Raw genomic sequence first — 17492 nt, 5'->3', positions numbered from 1 at the left:
GAGCTGCTAACTGGGATATGGGGAGGAGGAGGGCTGTCATCCAGTTAATCAAATGAGATAATATTTGTAAAGCATGTGCCTGACACATAGTAGGTGCTATATAAATACTCCATCTCTTCCTTTGCTTTCTCCCTGTTTGGCTCAGTCTACTCAGAGCTTACTGGACTATACCTATTTTCAAGGGGCAGCCATTAACCCCCACCAAAGTCAGCCAGCCTGCCTCTGTAGGCTCCCACATTATTCAGCAGTCATAGCATGTGGTCACTGGGAAAGGGAACACTTATTCAGCAGGCTGAGGTATGGGGGCTCTTAACATGTGGTGAGAAATCAAGCACAGATAAGTAGATATTCTTCTCCCGTACCCCTTTTTTCTGCTCTTTCACATCAAAGCCTCCTCAACACATAGGCTCAGAGGGGCTGGGAAAACAGGTAAACGGATTCACTTTACGATGAGGTATAAAGGCAGAAGCAAATGGCAAGTGTGTATGTTTGGGGTGGGGGGAGAGGCATGGGCGGGGCTCTCTCTCAGAGGTGTGTGTATGCACAGAGCCTGTTGTGTAACATGAAACGATGCATCTGGGAGCAGAGCTGGGACACTTGGCAGTTATCAGATGGGCTTGTTACAACTGAGGGAAAGCTGCCTTTGAACTCAGCATGGGATGGGGGGGACCGCTAACTGCTGTAGGGAATTGGTTTCAAGTCAGCGGGAGAAGCCAGGTATTCGAGAGTCTGCTTTCTCTTGTGCATTCTCTCAGAAGCTGTTTGAAGCTGTTTATTTTACCCTCTGTTGGGTAGTTTTGCCTGTTGACTCTGCTGTGCATGGAGAGAACTGGGGTGACTGAGGTTTGGGGTTTTGTTTGGGGTGGAGGGAAGTCAGTGGTAAGGAGACAGACTTAGAGTGGTTTCCTTTCATGGAACTATAGCCATTCATTCATGTTTTCACTTATTCATTCAACAAACTTGTGCATTAGGTATTCCAAAGATACAGCAAAGGCATGGTCCTCATCCTCACAGAGCTTTTAAGATAATAGGAAACTTAAGAGCCTTTTTTGGGTTACCTTTTTTTTTTCATTTTTATATGATATGAATGGTAGGGACCTTTATGGTCACCTAGTCTAACATCCCACCTAGTATAGGGATCTCCTCCTACGATCCAATTGCTACATGAAAATATCCAGGAATCAGGAACTCAGTATGAGACAAAATATCCCATTCCATTGTTAGGCTGTCTCCATTATTAGACATTTCTTCATTCTACATGCCAAGCCCAAACTTTCCTGCCTGAAACTTTAGCCCACTGGTGTTGGTTCTGCCTCAGTATGACACAGGATAAATTGAATCCCTTTTCCACATGGTACCTTCTCAGACATGTGAAGACACAGATCAGTTTCCTCATTTAATAAAATTATGGATGGTCTCTAAATACAGGGGGTTTCGAAAGTCTTGCAAGACACTAAGACTTTTGGGACACCATCTATGTAGTTCTGTCCTCCTTCCCCTCCTCCCCTCCCTGCCCCATCTCCTATTATCTCACGGACCTTGCTTTCGAGGACATCGAGGTTCAAATCCCACATCAGATATTTAATAGTTTGGTTACCATGGCAGATCATTGAACCTCTCTGCCTCCAATTTCCTCTCTGTAAAATGGGCCTAATAACAGTATCTACCTCACAGTATTATTTAAGGATCAAATGAGATAAGGTATTTTAAAGAGTAGGAATAGGGATTGGACTTGTAATTTTATTGCTATACAGAAGTTCTGATAGAGGAAACACTTTCTTACCAATGCAGACAGGTCAGCATTTTCACTGTAATGTATAGCCTTAATGAATTTCCTAGAGCCCCAAGAGAGTAAATAACATGCCCAGGGTGACCCAGCAGTCAATATTTGTCAGAAGACTAATGAGTGAAGAGTAAGAGTAATGAGAAAAAGCCAGGTTTCCTTGGTTCTCAGGCTAGTTGCCTGAACTCATAGTATTATGCTACCTCTCCTTGAGGTGTGCAAAAGTAAACCTTAAATCACTATATAAATGTGAGCTATTATTATTAATAATATTATTCGTACTGATCATCCCCTGTTTATGTTTAAGTATCCCCAGTTTTCTCTGTTCTTCTCTTTTAAAAATTATTTTTGGGGCAGGTAGGTGGCACAGTAAATAGAGCACTGGTCCTGGAGTCAGGAGGACCTGAGTTCAAATCCTGCCTCAGACACTTGATACACTTACTAGCCACGTGACCTTGGGCAAGTCACTTAACCCCAATCGCCCTGCCGTCTCCCCCTCCAAAAGGAAAAAAAATATATTTTTGCAAGTTAAAACCAAGAGTTTCATGGTAGCAAGAATGATGGGAAAAGTTCTAATTTGGGCATAAATGATGATGTCCTCACCATCCCAGCTTATAACCATGAGGCCTCACATGGCAAAGGGTTGTGTAGCCACTTTCTGTTTTTCTTTCAGGAGCTGCAGTGTGATGTTTCAGTAGAGGAAGACAACCGGCAAGAATGGACCTTCACACTATATGACTTTGATAATAACGGCAAAGTCACTCGAGAGGTAAGAGGGAATATCACACTCTGTCCTCCCCTAGATCTTCCCTGTCACCTTTGTGAATCAAAGCAATGCTTTCTGTGGAGCTAGTCCTTCCTATAACTTGTCTCTGCTCCTGGGATTCCCACTGAAGCTCTGACTTTCCAGTCCTCTTGACAGGAATAGAGTTTGGTGTCTGGGAGAATGGGGCTTTCTTGGGAAAGAAAGACCTGGCTGTGTAACCTTGAGCAAGTTACTTAACCCCAATTGCTTAGGGGGGGCCAGGTGGCTCAGCGAGTAAGAGCACCGGCCCCAGTGTCGGGATGACCTGGGGATCGAATCTGGGCTCAGATACTTAGCACCACACCCAGAAATAACTGGCTGTGTAACCTTGAGCAAGTTACTTAACCCCAATTGCTTTAAAAAAAAAAAAAAAGGCCTGGAAGCAATGACCCTTCCAGACGAGTTACTCAAGAGTTAAGACTACTATTATTCCTAGCTTCTTTAATATTTTAAGGATCGACATAAACTGCAGATTCATATTGCATTAATGCACATGGCAGTCCTTTCTGTATAGTAGACAATTTTTATGAGTTGTGACCAAAAACATTTGTCACCTGGCCACCAACTTCCTAATGATAACCCTCCCCAAATTTGACTAGTTAGCACCCAGCCTCGGTGTTCTTGAGCAGAGGTATCAAACACACAACCTATACTCTGTATGTGGTCCTCAACCCTCATGTACAGCCTGAAATAGATTAAAATGCAATTGGGAAGTATTTAAAAAATAAATGAAAAGACAACAAAACATAGATAATATGACATTTTACAGCTAGGTCAGTATGCAACTCACAAAAATCCTTACATACAGATTATTTCTATTTGAGTTTGATGCCACTGCTCTGGAGAACTTAAGAGTCCTTACCATGTTTGGAGGAGTGCAGTTCATAGTGAACGTTCAGTAATTGTTTATCAAATTGAGGAAAACTAAAGCTGAGAGAAATTCTATGACTTATCTACATACCTCACAAGGGACACATGCATGCATAGAACAGTGGTCTTCTGATTCAAGTCCAGAACCTTTTCCATTAAAGATGGTATTGATTAGAGTCAAATAGCGATGATCACACCTGAATTTCTGGTGTCTTTCTGTCTTCATCCCTAATGTCCCTGGATATAGAGGAACTACCATTGTTTCAAACCTATTCCCTAAAAGGTCATAAGGTTTGGATCTAGAAGGGATCTTAGAGTTCATCTAGTCCAATCCCCTAAATTTTCAGAGGGGGAAATTGAGGTCCACAGAACTTAAGTGATTTGCCCCAGGTAACACAGGCAGTAAGTAAATAGCAGAGTTGGTACATGAACTCTCCTCTTCTGACTCCAAAGCCAGTGTTCTTTCCATATATGCTCTCAGCTTTGTTCTTTAGAGATGTTTGAACGATAGCCAAAATCCAAGCACTCGAATCATGGGAGTGCCTTGAAGGGGAAGCCCTGGGCCCTTCTCCAGTAAGAACTGGTGAGCGGTTCCAAGTAAAGGCTCTTCTCAACCCCGAGAGCTTCCTCAGAAACACCACAAAGAACATATGGTCTCTGTATCCATTTATATATGCACAAACAGACACATGGCTATATATGGACAGCTATATATGCACAACTTGAGGCTTTGTGGGTCACCAAGTGTTTAATTTGACTATATTTTTAGATGCATAATAGCCACAGCCTCTTAGGAAAGCTTCATAGTTTAGTGAGATGAGCAAGTCCAGGCTTAGGAGTCAGTAGACTTGTGCTTGAGTGCAGGCCCAGATAGTAATTTGTTTTGTAACCTTGGGAACTCATATTGATTGAATAATTGAGATCCTCAAAATCACTCTGAATGCCATCCAACTTTAATATTGGTTCCTCTTGGAGTCCATTTTGATTTAATGATTGGCCATTCACTATTCGACAGCCAACCCTTTGTCATGGCACTTTGGAGAATGGGGGCTAATTTGTCCTGAAACAAAGTACTTAGCATCTCTAAAACACCTTACCTTCTTGTTATTTTCCTTAGTCTTACCCACCTGAATAAATGGCTCATGCTTAACCAAGCAGCAAGCATTTTTCAAGTGCTCTCTATGTGCCTAGCATTATGCTAGGGATACCAAGAAAGTAAAAACCAGTTCCTGATCTTAAGGAGCTTACGGCCTAATGGGGAAGAGAGGATACTTCACTAGAAAGAGTGATTCAGTTAGGAAGCAGGAAGACCTGGGTTCTAGTTTCAATTCCACCATTTACTAGTGATGTGACCCCTATGAGCAGACATAGATGCTACTGCTATCTTCGTTGTTGAAAGTGGTACCTGATGAAGTCCTGGACCCTTTGAATTATTAGAATATTCATCCAAGTGCACCCTTAGCTAGGTTCAGAGAAGGCTGACCACAGGGTGAGGAATTTATTCACTGACAACAACTCATGAAGTCTGTTTATTAAGATAGAAAGACAATTCCAGGGCTTTACTTCTCAGCTGTAGTAACTCATGAAGGCTAGCTACTAAATCAGGAAGGAGTTTCTACCTGCCCTGATGGAGGGAGAGTTTTCATGCTAATGAAGTCATAGATCCTTTAATTCTTACTGTAAATGACCTTGACAAGTTTTTTAACCTCTTGCTGACTCTGTTTCCTTCTTTAAAATAGGAATGGTAGTCCTTGGCCTGCCTGCCTACCCAGAAGGTTGTCATGAGAATCAAATAGGAAGATAGATGTAAATACACTTTGAAAATATAAAACACTACTAATATAAAGGATTATTATTTCACAGAAAGAGGGACCCACTTTTCCTGACAGCCTGTTTTGGGAACTGACAGCTGTGCCATAATTATCTTCACAGGGAGGTTTGCCATTGGGCTTTAAATTCCTAATAATTGAGCTGATGTGTCTTGAGTGTTTCTGCCAAGGGTTTAGAAAATGACCCTGCTTCTTGGAGAGCATTCTGTCCCCCCACTGTCCATTTTGTCTCAAAGACTGCCATTCTCTTTTCCATCTTTCTCCTTGTTGCTGGTTTAGAACATGAAGAGTCCCGATTTTCAACATTTCAGCACTGGAAGATTTTTCTTTTTATTCTTTTTCTGAACAGACCCTAGGGAAACCTATCAACTGGTGTTGCTTTCCGGTTCTAACGATAAGTTCTTAAGAAATATTCTAGGTGATGTTAAAAAAATTAAGAAAAAAGAAAGGGTTAAAAAAAGGGAGCATCCTTCAGAGTGGACTTGGAGAAAGATTGTTTCCTTTTCCTACTAAAGAAAAGGAGGGTGGAGGATTAGTGTCAGGGGAGAACTGGGGCTGGCGTTTCCCTTCATCTATTTTTAGCTCTAAATCCACTCCTCAAATCTAGTTATAAATATACAGTTTCCCTCTATGCTTTTTGGCTGTCCCCACACACATTCCTCTGTGTGGGAAGAGAAGGGCTCACACTTTTCTGCTTCAGTCAAATTTTGGATCAAGGTTTCTTCTGGTAAGGGCTGACTCTACAGGTTAGAAGAGTTTCTCTTGGTCCATCATGTGGACTTCATTCTCTAATTGTGATTACTGAATTTGTACCTCTCACTCAACTTCTGATAAACAGTGCCTGAGTGAACATAAAATCAATTTCTTTATGTGTATGATTTTTAAAAATGAGAATAATCTACACTAGTGATTTCAAACTCAAATGGAAGCGCAGGGGTCACTAAACTACATATAAGAATACTGGTGGACCACGTATTGACTTAGAAAACCACAAATTAACATTATCTTTGTTCAATTGTATTTTTATTTTGTTAAATATTTTTCAATTGCATTTTAATCTGGTTTGGGTACAGTCATGGGTAGTATTAGGCCATGTTTGATATCTCTAATCTGCACATATACAGTAAGACCATCTTCAATGAATTTCATAAGGGAATTGGTAGACATTTGCAAATGATATTCCACAGGAGATCTCATCTTTCTAATAATTCAATTGATGGAAAAGTATGAAGTAGGGAACAGCAGAATATCAACTCTGGGCCAAATCTGGGAACCAGCAAGCTAAGAATGGTAGCTTGTGGACTATTAAAAATAGCCATTAGCTGTAGGCCATAGTTTGCCTGCCCCTGGTATAAATAATACCAAATATTCCACTGGGTTTATTATTTTTTCTTATAATAATATTTTTATTTCCCCCCAATTACATATAGAACAATTTCTAACATTAATTTTCTAATATTTTGAGTTCCAAATTCTCTCCTTCCTTCCCTTTCCTCCTCCCTCTTGAGATGGTAAGCAATCTGATATAGTTTATACATATGCAATCATGCAAAACATATTTCCATATTAGTAATGTTGTAAAAGAAGACACAGACCAAAAAAAAAAAGAATGTGAAAAATAGTATTTTTGGATCTGCATTCAGACTCCATCAGTTCTTTCTCTGGAGTTGGGTAGCATTTTTCATCATGAAGCCTTTGTCATTGTCTTAGATCATTGTATTGTGGGGAATAGCTAAGTTGATCATGGCACAATGTGGCTGTTACTGTGTACAATGTTCTTCTGGTTCTGCTCACTTCACTTCGCATCAGTTCATGTAAGACTTTCCAGGTTTTTCAGAAATCATCCTGCTTGTCCTTTCTTATAGCACAATAGGATTCCGTTATAATTGTATATTACAGCTTGTTCAGCCGTTCCCCAATTGATGGATATCCCCTGAATTTCCAATTCTTTGCCACTACAAAAAGAGCGGCTATAAATATTTTTGTACATGTAAACCCTTTTAGTATACACAGTTTTATATTGGCTTATTATGTGTTAAATATAAAAAAGCATTTGGTTCAGTAGTGCAAAATATGCCTTTAATAGTTCTCCCCACCAACAATGTAGTGAACATAGAGTCTGGATCTTTGAGGGACTTTAGAGGCCTTCTAGTCCAATCCTTTCATTTTGCAGCTGATGAACTAGGCCCAAAGAATTAATTGACTTGTTCAAAGTTACACAGGTAGTATCAGAGGAGGAATTTGAAACCACGGGTTCTAACTCTAGAGCCAACCACCTCATTTTCTAGATGAGGAAAATGGGTTTTAGGAAAAGGGAAAGTGACTTGCTTAAGGTCACCCAGGTAGTAAGTAGGTAACTTCTTCATTTGAGCCCATGTCCTTAGACCTAAGATCTACTGATCTTTTCATGAGCAGTGGTCTTCTCTCATGAAAAAGACCTAAGACAAGTTGTCTGGGATATACATTCTAATTTTATCCATCCCATCCTATGCTGTGTGACCTTGGGAATGTTATTTAATTGTACCTAATTTTCCTCATCTATAAGATCAAGTAATAATATCTACTTCACAGGAGCATTTGAGTTTCCCAAGACTGTGGGAGAGTAAGCAAGCTTTGATCCCAAAGGAAAGTTTATAGGAAAATGTTTAAAAGAAAGGGAAGAAGGAAAGAAAGACATGCTGAAATACATAAAAAGGACAGGGAGAAGAACAGGCTAGAAGGCTAAAGTCACATTAAGGAAAAAGGGGAGTGAGAAAAGGAGAAAGAGAGTATACAGCAATGTTGAATTGTATTTAATTAAAAATTGATCTGAAACTAAGAAATAGACAATTTTTGTTCATTTGATGGTGAAAAAAGAATTGCAAGTACTACATTAACATGTTTTATCATCTTAAGAAGTTTATAAATATGAAATAAATTATATCAGATGTGAAAGTACTTTGGAAATTTAGTAAATTCTATAATCAAACTCAAGGGATGATGTTATTAGGGAAATTAAATTCAGTAAATGTTGATAAGCACCTACTATGTGCAAGGTTCTTGGCTGGGGCCCTAGGAGTACAAAGATGTATATTTAGAGTCTAATGGGAGAGGGAAAGAAATGTATTTATTTAAACAACTATATCATTGAGGAGAAGATTTAGGTGAAAGAAATGCCTTTGATCTAGATGGGAGTCAGGAAAGCTTCATGAAGGTAGTAACACCTGGGCTTTGACAGAAGAGAAAGAGGGACCTCAGCATTTTAGGGCATCCTATTTTGAAAAGACATCAAGAATCAGGAGTGTTTCCAGAAGAGGGTAACCAGGATAATAAAGGACCACAAATTCATGCAAGTAAGGATTGGTTAAAGAAACTGGGGATGTTTATCCTAAGGAAGAGAAGACTTAGGTGTGGGACATGATATTTGTCTACAAGTATTTGAAGGGTTTTCTTGTATAAGAGGAATTAAATTTATTTTTGCTTGGCCCTGGAAGATGTAACTAGACACAACTGGTAGAAATTAGAGACAAACTGGGCCTCACATAAAGGAAAAATTCCCAAATATTAGAGCTGTCTTAAAGTGAACTAGACTGCCCTGAGAGTTAGGTTCCTCTTCATTTGAGGTCTTCAAGCAAAGGATAGATGACCAATTTTCGGGTATATTGTAGGGGATATACTTCTGGATCCTTTCTTTACTTACTAGCTATGTGACCTTGGGTAAGTCACTTAATCCTGTTTACCTCAGTTTCTTCACTTAAAATGAGCTGGAGAGGGAAATGGCAAACCACTCTAGTATCTTTGCCAAGAATTGGACATGACTGAAAAATGAATCAACAAAATCCTTTTGGAAGACACAGATTGGACTAAATCGCCCCTAAGGTACTTATCAACTTTGAGATTCTACGAAGAGGTATAAAGAAGGACAGGGAGAGTCTATTCCAGCTATGAGATACAGTGTGAACCGCAGCATGGGAATGGCAAGATAGCTATAGAAATTGGCTGATGTTGTTCGGCACTACATGGCCTCTTTTCTTTCTTTTCACTTGAGCTGAGATCTTCCATTCATTTCTGTAAGAGGAGCATTTGTTGCCCAGTCAGGCTCCCAAACCTTGTCTTGCCAAGCTAACTGGCAGGGCTAATTCTAGGGGAGAGAAGCAGCCCATCCTGGTGGAGGGTTATCTCTTATGAACATCCCCAAGAATGTGAGCATTCTAGGGCAGCTGGGTCGCTCACCCAGGAACAGGTATACTAGAAATGAACAAAGAGCTACCCCTGGCTGTGAGGTGAAGGGCCAGTGGGAGTGGGAGAAGAGGCTTACTACTTTGTTATTAGATGTCCCTACAGAGCTTGCCAGTAACTTTGGTTGGTTTGTTTTTTGGAGTTGGGCAATTGGGGTTAAGTGACTTGCCCAAGGTCACACAACTAGTAAGTGTGTCAAGTGTCTGAGGCTGGATTTGAACTCAGGTCCTCCTGAGTGTTCTATTCAGGGCCAGTGCTCTATTCACTGCACCACCTAGCTGTTCCTTGCCAGTAACTTTAGAGATAGTTTTCAGAACCTGACCATCAGTCACAGAATCATAAATCTATAACTGGAGAAGGAATATCATAGGTCTTCTAGTCCAACCTCTGTATTTTCCAGATGTAGAAGCCAGGAAAGAGAAATTACTTCACCAAAGCACATAGTTAGGAAGCATCAATGGCAGGATTTGAACCCAAGTCCTCTGGCAATATTTCTATTAATTGTTGTTTTTCAGTCATTTTTCAGTTGTGTTGGACTCTTTGTGACCCATTGTGGTTTTTCTGGCAAAGATACTGGAGTGTTTTGCCATTTCCTTCTCCAGCTCACTTCACAGATAAGGAAACTGGAGGCAAACAGGGCTAAGTGACTTGTCCAGGGTCACACAGCTAGAGGTCTCTGAGGTCAGACTTTAATTCAGAAATATGAGTCTTTCTGATTTTAAGCCCAGCATTCTACCCACTAAGATGCCTAGCTTAATTAGCACCAGGCTATTGATTTTGCTCCTACTTCTTTCTTACCTTCTTATCTTTCTTAGTATATGTGAGAATTCTTGGTTAAAACCCAGTGTGGTATTTTTCTTGAATTTCCCATCCAGGATATCACTAGCCTGCTGCACACCATCTATGAGGTAGTTGATTCCTCAGTCAACCATTCCCCTACATCCAGCAAGACTCTGCGAGTGAAGCTCACAGTGGCCCCAGATGGGAGTCAGAAGAGGAAGAGTATTTTGCTCAATCATGCCGGTAAGAATTGTTCAGGGCAGATCAATGGTAAGCTGTGGAAGGGGAGAGAACAAGAGTGCAAATAATTTAAACCTCCCCCCCCATTTTTTTGAGAGATTCACCCCTGCAGAGAGGGTTGGGGTGGGGGGATGTCAGGTGAATCTCTTCATAGAGGAACTGCAGAAAACAATTGCCATATGAGAAAGGGAAAGAAATTCTTGATTTTCAGATTTAAGTGGCAAAGACTTCCTAGAGGGTGAGGCTTGAGCCGAGCCCTGAAGAATTTGGATCAATGGAGTAGGAAAAGGGAAGGCTTTTATTTCAAAATGACAAAAATAAAGGCAGGAAGGAATATGACATTTTGGTCCTGGAAGAAATGTAGGGTCTGTCTCAGGAAGGAGAGAAGGCATATATTCTGGGACCAGATTATAGAATATTGTGCTGGAGAGTCCAGGAGTAGGACCAGGAATGAATAAAGGGGAATAAGAGTATTCATAAGTATTTTGTGTTTAGATCATGTTGGATGAGAGGTTCCCAGAGTCCTTTTTACCATATAAATTTACCCTGGGCCCTAAGCTACTATTCTGTTAGTTTTTCATAGCCTTATTCCTGGGGAGTTGTGATTCATAAATTGCTTTTTTTTTAAATGCCTCTTGGGGCAGAATCCTGGCCCAAAGTATACATAGCTGACTTTGGATTCCAGAAACATTTAAGAAATGTCTGCAGAGCACAAAACATAGTCTTGGGAGAAACACAAAGCCAAGTATGACATCTCCCTGCCCTTCAGGAACTTAGATCTAGGAGAGGATGATAAGACATATACAAACAGATAAATGTAGCACAAAATAAAGTACAGTGAGGACACAAATGAAGGACAAAATGCTATGACATCAAATGAAGTCTGATGAAAATAAGACACTCACTGGCGAATGTCTTTTGTGCTTCCCTGGGTATGGGGGACAGACCTACCAAGCTTGAGGCGCAGAACAGAGAGCAAGGCCAATGAAGAGCTGAGGAGCTTGGAGAAGAAGCAACGTGCTCCCCTCAGGTAGGGGGAGAATCCTCACTGGGGACTGGCAAAGACAGGCTTTCCTTTTGGGAGGACCTGTGGGGGAGGGTCCCCAAAGGCTTCAGCTGATCAGCAAGAATTTGGGGAATGCCTTCTTCTGGGAGGAGGCTTGAAAAGGAAGAAAACTGGTCGCTCCCCTCGAGGAGCCTACAAGTCTAGTTATGGAAATGAAACAAAACACGTGAAATAGTTATGGGATCATCTGGAGCTGGAAGGAGGGACCATTTAGTATAGTTCTTATAAGGAAGGTAAAGTCAGCAATTGTGCAATTGTTTATTGGTCTCTTACTATCCATTAGACAAAGAGTTGAGCATAATAGAAAACTGCATATGTAGACACCTGGTTGGGCGATTATGAGTGCATATGCCAAAGGAGTTGAGAAGGAAGAGAGAGATGTGGGTTGGCCTGATGAGGGAGGAGGCAGGCAGGACAAGTGGGCCCTTGAAGGATGGAATAGGATTTGAATAGAGAGAGAGAATTCTTGGAATTAGGGATCAAATCAGATAGTATGAGCAGAGGGAGGGGATGGGGGATGTGACTAGTATTTTGGGGGAACAAGAATAAGCCTGGCCTGACTAAAATTGGAGGCTTGGTTAAGGAGAGGATTGACACAGTGGTAGCCTAGTAGGAAAAGTACATGATTTGCAGTCAGAGGGCTTGGGTTCAGATCCTGGTTCTGTTACTTAGTAATTGGAGTAATCTTGGACAAGTCACTTTATGTCTTTTGGCCTTGGTTTCCTCATCTGTAAAATGAAGTAGTTCAGCAGATAATCTCTGAGTTCCTTGCCACTCTAATTCCTTTAAAATGAGGTTGGAGAGAGTGGAGACATATTGTGGAGAAGCTCCACTGTCAGAGGAATCTACATAACCCGGAGATAAAATTTGTCCACCTTCCTGCCTTTATTTATGGCTGGCCCAGCTGCTGCTGCTGAGGCTGTTTTGAAGCTGCACTTCAAATAATTGAATGACAATCCCTTTTTGGTACATCTCTGGGCACTACTTACTCCTCACTATGAGGTAGGCAGAGGAGGCGCCATTAACCCCATTTCACAGATAAGGAAAGTGATGGCCAGATAGATGAAGTAACCTCCCTAAAGTTACACAGCTTTAAAGTGACCATGCCAGGGCTATGATGCAGGTATCAGGACTCTTAGCTCTGGGTCCTTTCCATTGCACCCTGCCTGCTATTCCCTGCAACCTCCTCCCCCATTTGCATAGTTGCCCAAATGACTCTCTGTTCCCTTCTAGGTACCATGGAGATGCCCACTTGGAGCAATCTGGGCGTTATCACCATTGTGTTGATGAGAACATCGAAAGAAGAAACCACTATTTAGATCTTGCAGGGATAGAAAACTACACATCCAAGTTTGGACCAGGTAAAAGAAGTCTCTGAGGGTGGGGCAAGTTTGGTGCTTAATGAATTCATCCAAATGAGCATTCCTGGGCTAGGTGAAGGAGCTGACCTTCAGAGTCCCTAGTGTTGGCTCCTGGTATCATTGAAAACCAGCCAGTTCTTAATGGATCCGAGAAGCATTTATCTCATGCCTACTGTGTATAGGCTATTGCACTAGGTACAAGTTCAGATAGGATGAGGTCCTGCCTTCATGGAGTATAGAGTTTAGTATGGTGATGAGACACTGAAGTAGAGAACTATAATATTCAACATCCCATGAGAAGCACATTGGAAAAATTACAAAGCAAAGTACCAAGGGAGGTCCCAGAGGAAGCTTATTACTGACTAGGGAAATCAAAGAAGGCTTCAGGGAGAAAGTAGCAACTGAGTCGAGCTTGAAAGGGTGGATAGGGATCCAGTTGGTCAACAAGTGGAGCAGGGGTGGGGGGTAAGAGAAGGGATGCCAGGCTGAGGTGGCTGTGCAAGCCAAGGCTGTGTTAGAAAGTAGAACATGCTCAGAAAGAAGAGAATTGTCCAGTTTGGCTGGAGCACAGAAAACACAGAGGGAATAGTAGTCAATAAAGCTAGAAGTGGTTTATAGGGCATCTTACTTTGTGGATGTCAATGATACATGTATTTTTTTGGAGCTGGTAGGCAGCAAGGGAGTCTGGGAGTGTTGAGTTTGAGATCGTGAAAGAGAATGGCTGTGGGAGAGCTAGCATAAGTACCAGGAAAGTCATAAGTTTGTGTCTGACAATCCAAAAAGGACATTGAAGTAGATGACATTTTGGAGTGAGAGAAAACCAGCCTTGTGATCAGTTATATGGCAGAGTCTTCTGACTGTATTGTTCCAGGGTGTGGGGAGTATTAAAGAAACGAGAAAATTCTCTTTCTATTCAGGCTATGAATTCCTGCTCAGAGGTATCAGAGGAACTGACTTTGCTTGTTGTTTCCTAGGCTCTCCTTCACAGAAGCCTGAGCTGCCCACAAGAGTCCCTATCCAGACTAGATCTCGCTCCCATGAACCTGAAACCATCCATGTGCACCACAGGAAGTCCCAGGGGGCAGAACCTGGCCCCTTTCACTTCATGGACATTCCATATGCCAAGATCGCTGAAGTCCAGCAACGCCTCCGGGGTGGTCAGGATCTGAGCAAGCACTTTGTAAAGTCCCCCAAAGCCCAGAGCAAAAATGTGGGGTCTGCCCACCTGGGGAGGGGAGCAAGAAGCAAATCGATCCTGGGACCTGCCATACCCTTGGCTTCCCCAACGACCCGCCCCGTCCCACCCTACCTCCTTGGCCCAGCCCCACCAATGCACAAGAAACACAAGCAGAGAGCCAAGGAAAGTCAGCAGATGTGCAAAAGCCTCCAGCCCCCTGGGAGCACAGTGGTGGAGAAGGAACATGTGCGAGACCTGCCCGCAGTTGTATTATATGAGGGCCAGGTGGGGCAAATGGTCCAGAGACATGAACACCACCATCACCACGAACATCACCACCATTACCACCACTTCTATCAGACATAGAGCATCCCATCCCCACCCTTACACTAAAGAACACCCCAACCCCACCACAATATGAAGGAATCCCTCTCCCAAGATGTCCGACTCCCAAGGCATTATTATTCTTATTCATAATTATTCTTATTGTTGTTGGTACTTCACTAATATTCAACTAGTCTCCATTTTAGAAATTATATGGAAACTCAGACACTTACCTTAATTTATATATTGTGGAAACTGCATAGCTTAATTAACAACTTGTGAATTTTTGTAGCGGCTTGTGAGGATTGTGGAGGCATTCCCTGGCTTTCAGAACTGGGTTCTCCCTGCAGATGGTCATCAAGACACTTCTGGGACCAGCATAGGGATGGAGGGGGTGGAGGGCCATCACCATGATCCCGTGGTTCCTCGGCTTCCACCTCCCCTCCTGTTTTCCAGCCTTTCCCCGGGAAACGTAGCTGCCTGGTCCTGCTTCCAGAGACCTTTAGAATTGCTGAGACGACAAACTGTTGCTACCTCTTAGTATTATTTAGATTTTATTTGTCCCTTAATTGATTGTAATGTGCTATGGGGGTGGGGGGGATTTGATGAACTCTGGTTACATGGCCTATTTGGTGTCATGTTTCCCTATCCCTGGGAATGTTAGTTGTATTTGTCAATGGAGTTACCCTTAACACTGACCTACTCATTTGAATCCCAGATTCTTTTCTGAAGGCAGTCCTGACTGTTCTATGATGGAAAAATCAGGAAGCACCCTTCTCTCCTCTCCTCTTCACTCTTAAGGGAAGTACATGTATATACATGTAGCTAAAGTCTGTCTCTGAAACCACACTTGTTTTGGAAAACCACTGGAAAGGGAGTGACCACAGGAACACGAGCACAGGGTTGGTTTTCTTTTTTTTAAGTCCTGCCTTCAACAAAATTGGGGTTGTTCCCAGCTGTTGTGTGTTGGCTTTTCCTTTTGAAATTGTCGTTGTGACTGAGAATGTTAAAAACCCTTTCCCCTTATAGTGCTGGCAAATATATTGTACATACCTACATAATTATATAAATATAGCTATTTATAGAGACAGATGCTAGTTTGTCTCTATATATATTTATATAAATATACACACTCAGGTACATTTTCTTGTGTTGTAGAAATCTGTGATTTGCTTCTCTGAAATATAATTATTGTCCCAGGAGATGGGTTTTCATGTGTAAGTGGCTGTGGTTGGGGATATGTGGTTTAATTTTACCCCCTGGTGGGGTCTGCCTCTGTTTCTGTTCTTTAAAGCAAATGAGGAGATAACTCCTCCTTCCAAGCATACAATGCTTTTTTTCTCTTCTGCTTTCTGTCTTTAAGAGGGTTAGGATCAAGCAGATCTGAAGGAGAAATATGCTGGGGAAATAGGGTCAGAGGGCACTGGTAGCACTGGGCAGAGTTGAGTGTTGGTCCTGGGTGACCAATCCAGAGGAAGAATTGCAGTTTGGTTGCTTAGTAAGGGCTGGGATCTGGGCAGACAGAAAGAGAAAGGGGACACACTGAACCTTTCGTGTGTGTATATGTGAGTTTTACCCCCTACCCTTTCATACTCTCTCCAGTGAGAGTGTTTTTGGCTTTAGGTTGTCGTGGGGTGGAGGAGGGGTCTGTGGAATATTTTAGAAGGTGCTGGGGTCAGTTTGGGGATGCTTTTCTTTCCTTTTTTTTATGGTGGGTTCCCAAGCTTCCTATAGCTATGAGAATGGAATATGGATTTTTGGCTCTTCTGGGCCACTGGAGAACAGGAGTGGTTTTCCAAAGGAGCATTTTCAGACTTGTCAGAGAGGATTTCCTTTTTCCATCCCCTCCTTTCTCCCCCATCTATCTTAGAGGCAGCACCAGAGCCTTTTTCCCCATATGCTCATTTGGATCAGAACAGTAGCTTTGGGGACTAACCAGGGGGAACTCCTAAACTGTACCATCACACAGCCTTCCTTTCCTTTCTTGTCCCTAGTCTTGAATCTGCATGTCGAGATCTTCACTGTCCCTTTGTAATTGGAGTTTCTCTAAAAGAAAAAAAAAGAGGAGAAAAAACAATGTACAAACTTGTCAGTTCTCAATTCTACGTTAGTTAGGGATTTCTCATCTTCATCTACAGATGCTTAGATGGATTTTCCAGCTTCCAAACAACTATCCCCCCTCACCACCCACCACACACATACCCCAACTCACATAATTACACAGAAGGCAGAATTATCTGTACATGGTGGTTCCGTTTGTTGCCCCCAGAATTGTTCTAGGAAGAGCCTGAGACCCCCTCTTTATATTGTGTCTTTTCACTGTGTGTGTGGTTGTGTATACACACACATGTACACATAATATGCCTATTATATATGTACACACATATGTAATTATGGACTGGAAAGAGAAAAGGCATTTCCATGTTGAGCAGAAGGAATAAGCTTATTTATATTCTCGTGTTAATGAAGTCTGGTGTGTTCAAGTGACTCGTGTTGTGAAGCATGCAAACACCAGAATGTACATTCCAGCTGTCAGCGGCGTCACGCCATTCTTCTCAGAGAGGCGGAGGGAAGCTCCCCCTGCTACAGAGGATTGCCAATTAGGGTTTTTGGCAAAGGGGAGCAGACAGGAGCTGCCGCTGTTACTTTCTTCCCTGTTTCTTTTCAAATATCCTTTTTAAATCACAAATCATTACAGGGCCAAAGGGATTGGGGAATTTTAAAAATGCCAAGAACATCCCTTGAATGTGTTTCGGGGAGGGGAGTCGGGGCGGGGCAGGTGGGGGGCGGGGGACGGCAGAGGCGCTGCTTGAAGTCCCCCCAAAGAGCGGCTTGTCAGAGACGCTAACAGCAGCAATCACGCCGGCGCTTGCATCTCATCGCTGACTCCCAACTCCCCTGTCAGCGTTCCGCTAATGAAAGTGGACTCCTGGAATATGTATGCTCTCTTGCTTGATCGAATCTTTGAAATTCATTTTCCTGCCTTGCCTCGCCTCCTCCCCCCCCCCCCCCCCCCCCCCCCCCCCCCCCCCCCCCCCC

The 17492-nt window shown here is 42.3% G+C and overlaps 1 protein-coding gene and 1 long non-coding RNA gene across 3 annotated transcripts in view; one reads left to right on the top strand and one right to left on the bottom strand.

Annotated features, from left to right (window-relative positions):
• Positions 1 to 17231, top strand: part of NKD1 (NKD inhibitor of WNT signaling pathway 1) — a 111252-nt gene extending 94021 nt beyond the window's left edge. For both annotated transcript variants that reach the window (XM_069082523.1, XM_069082522.1), the window contains 5 exons: positions 2457 to 2552; positions 10381 to 10528; positions 11471 to 11555; positions 12825 to 12952; positions 13927 to 17231. In XM_069082523.1, coding sequence (XP_068938624.1) covers positions 2457 to 2552; positions 10381 to 10528; positions 11471 to 11555; positions 12825 to 12952; positions 13927 to 14495 — 1026 coding nt within the window. In that variant the 3' untranslated portion in view covers positions 14496 to 17231. The remainder of the gene's footprint in view (positions 1 to 2456; positions 2553 to 10380; positions 10529 to 11470; positions 11556 to 12824; positions 12953 to 13926) is intronic.
• LOC138157068 (uncharacterized) overlaps positions 16362 to 17492 on the bottom strand; it is a 36559-nt gene continuing 35428 nt past the window's right edge. Inside the window, exon 3 of the long non-coding RNA XR_011167287.1 lies at positions 16362 to 16499. This is a non-coding gene — a long non-coding RNA (uncharacterized lncRNA). The remainder of the gene's footprint in view (positions 16500 to 17492) is intronic.

This window comes from Petaurus breviceps, unplaced genomic scaffold (assembly GCF_028583685.1).
Source record: "Petaurus breviceps papuanus isolate PSGF00001 unplaced genomic scaffold, PetGlider_PUasm1.0 171, whole genome shotgun sequence".
Taxonomy (NCBI): Eukaryota; Metazoa; Chordata; class Mammalia; order Diprotodontia; family Petauridae; genus Petaurus; species Petaurus breviceps.
Note: the sequence above shows the minus strand (reverse complement) of the source record. Positions and strands in the feature narration are given on the sequence as shown.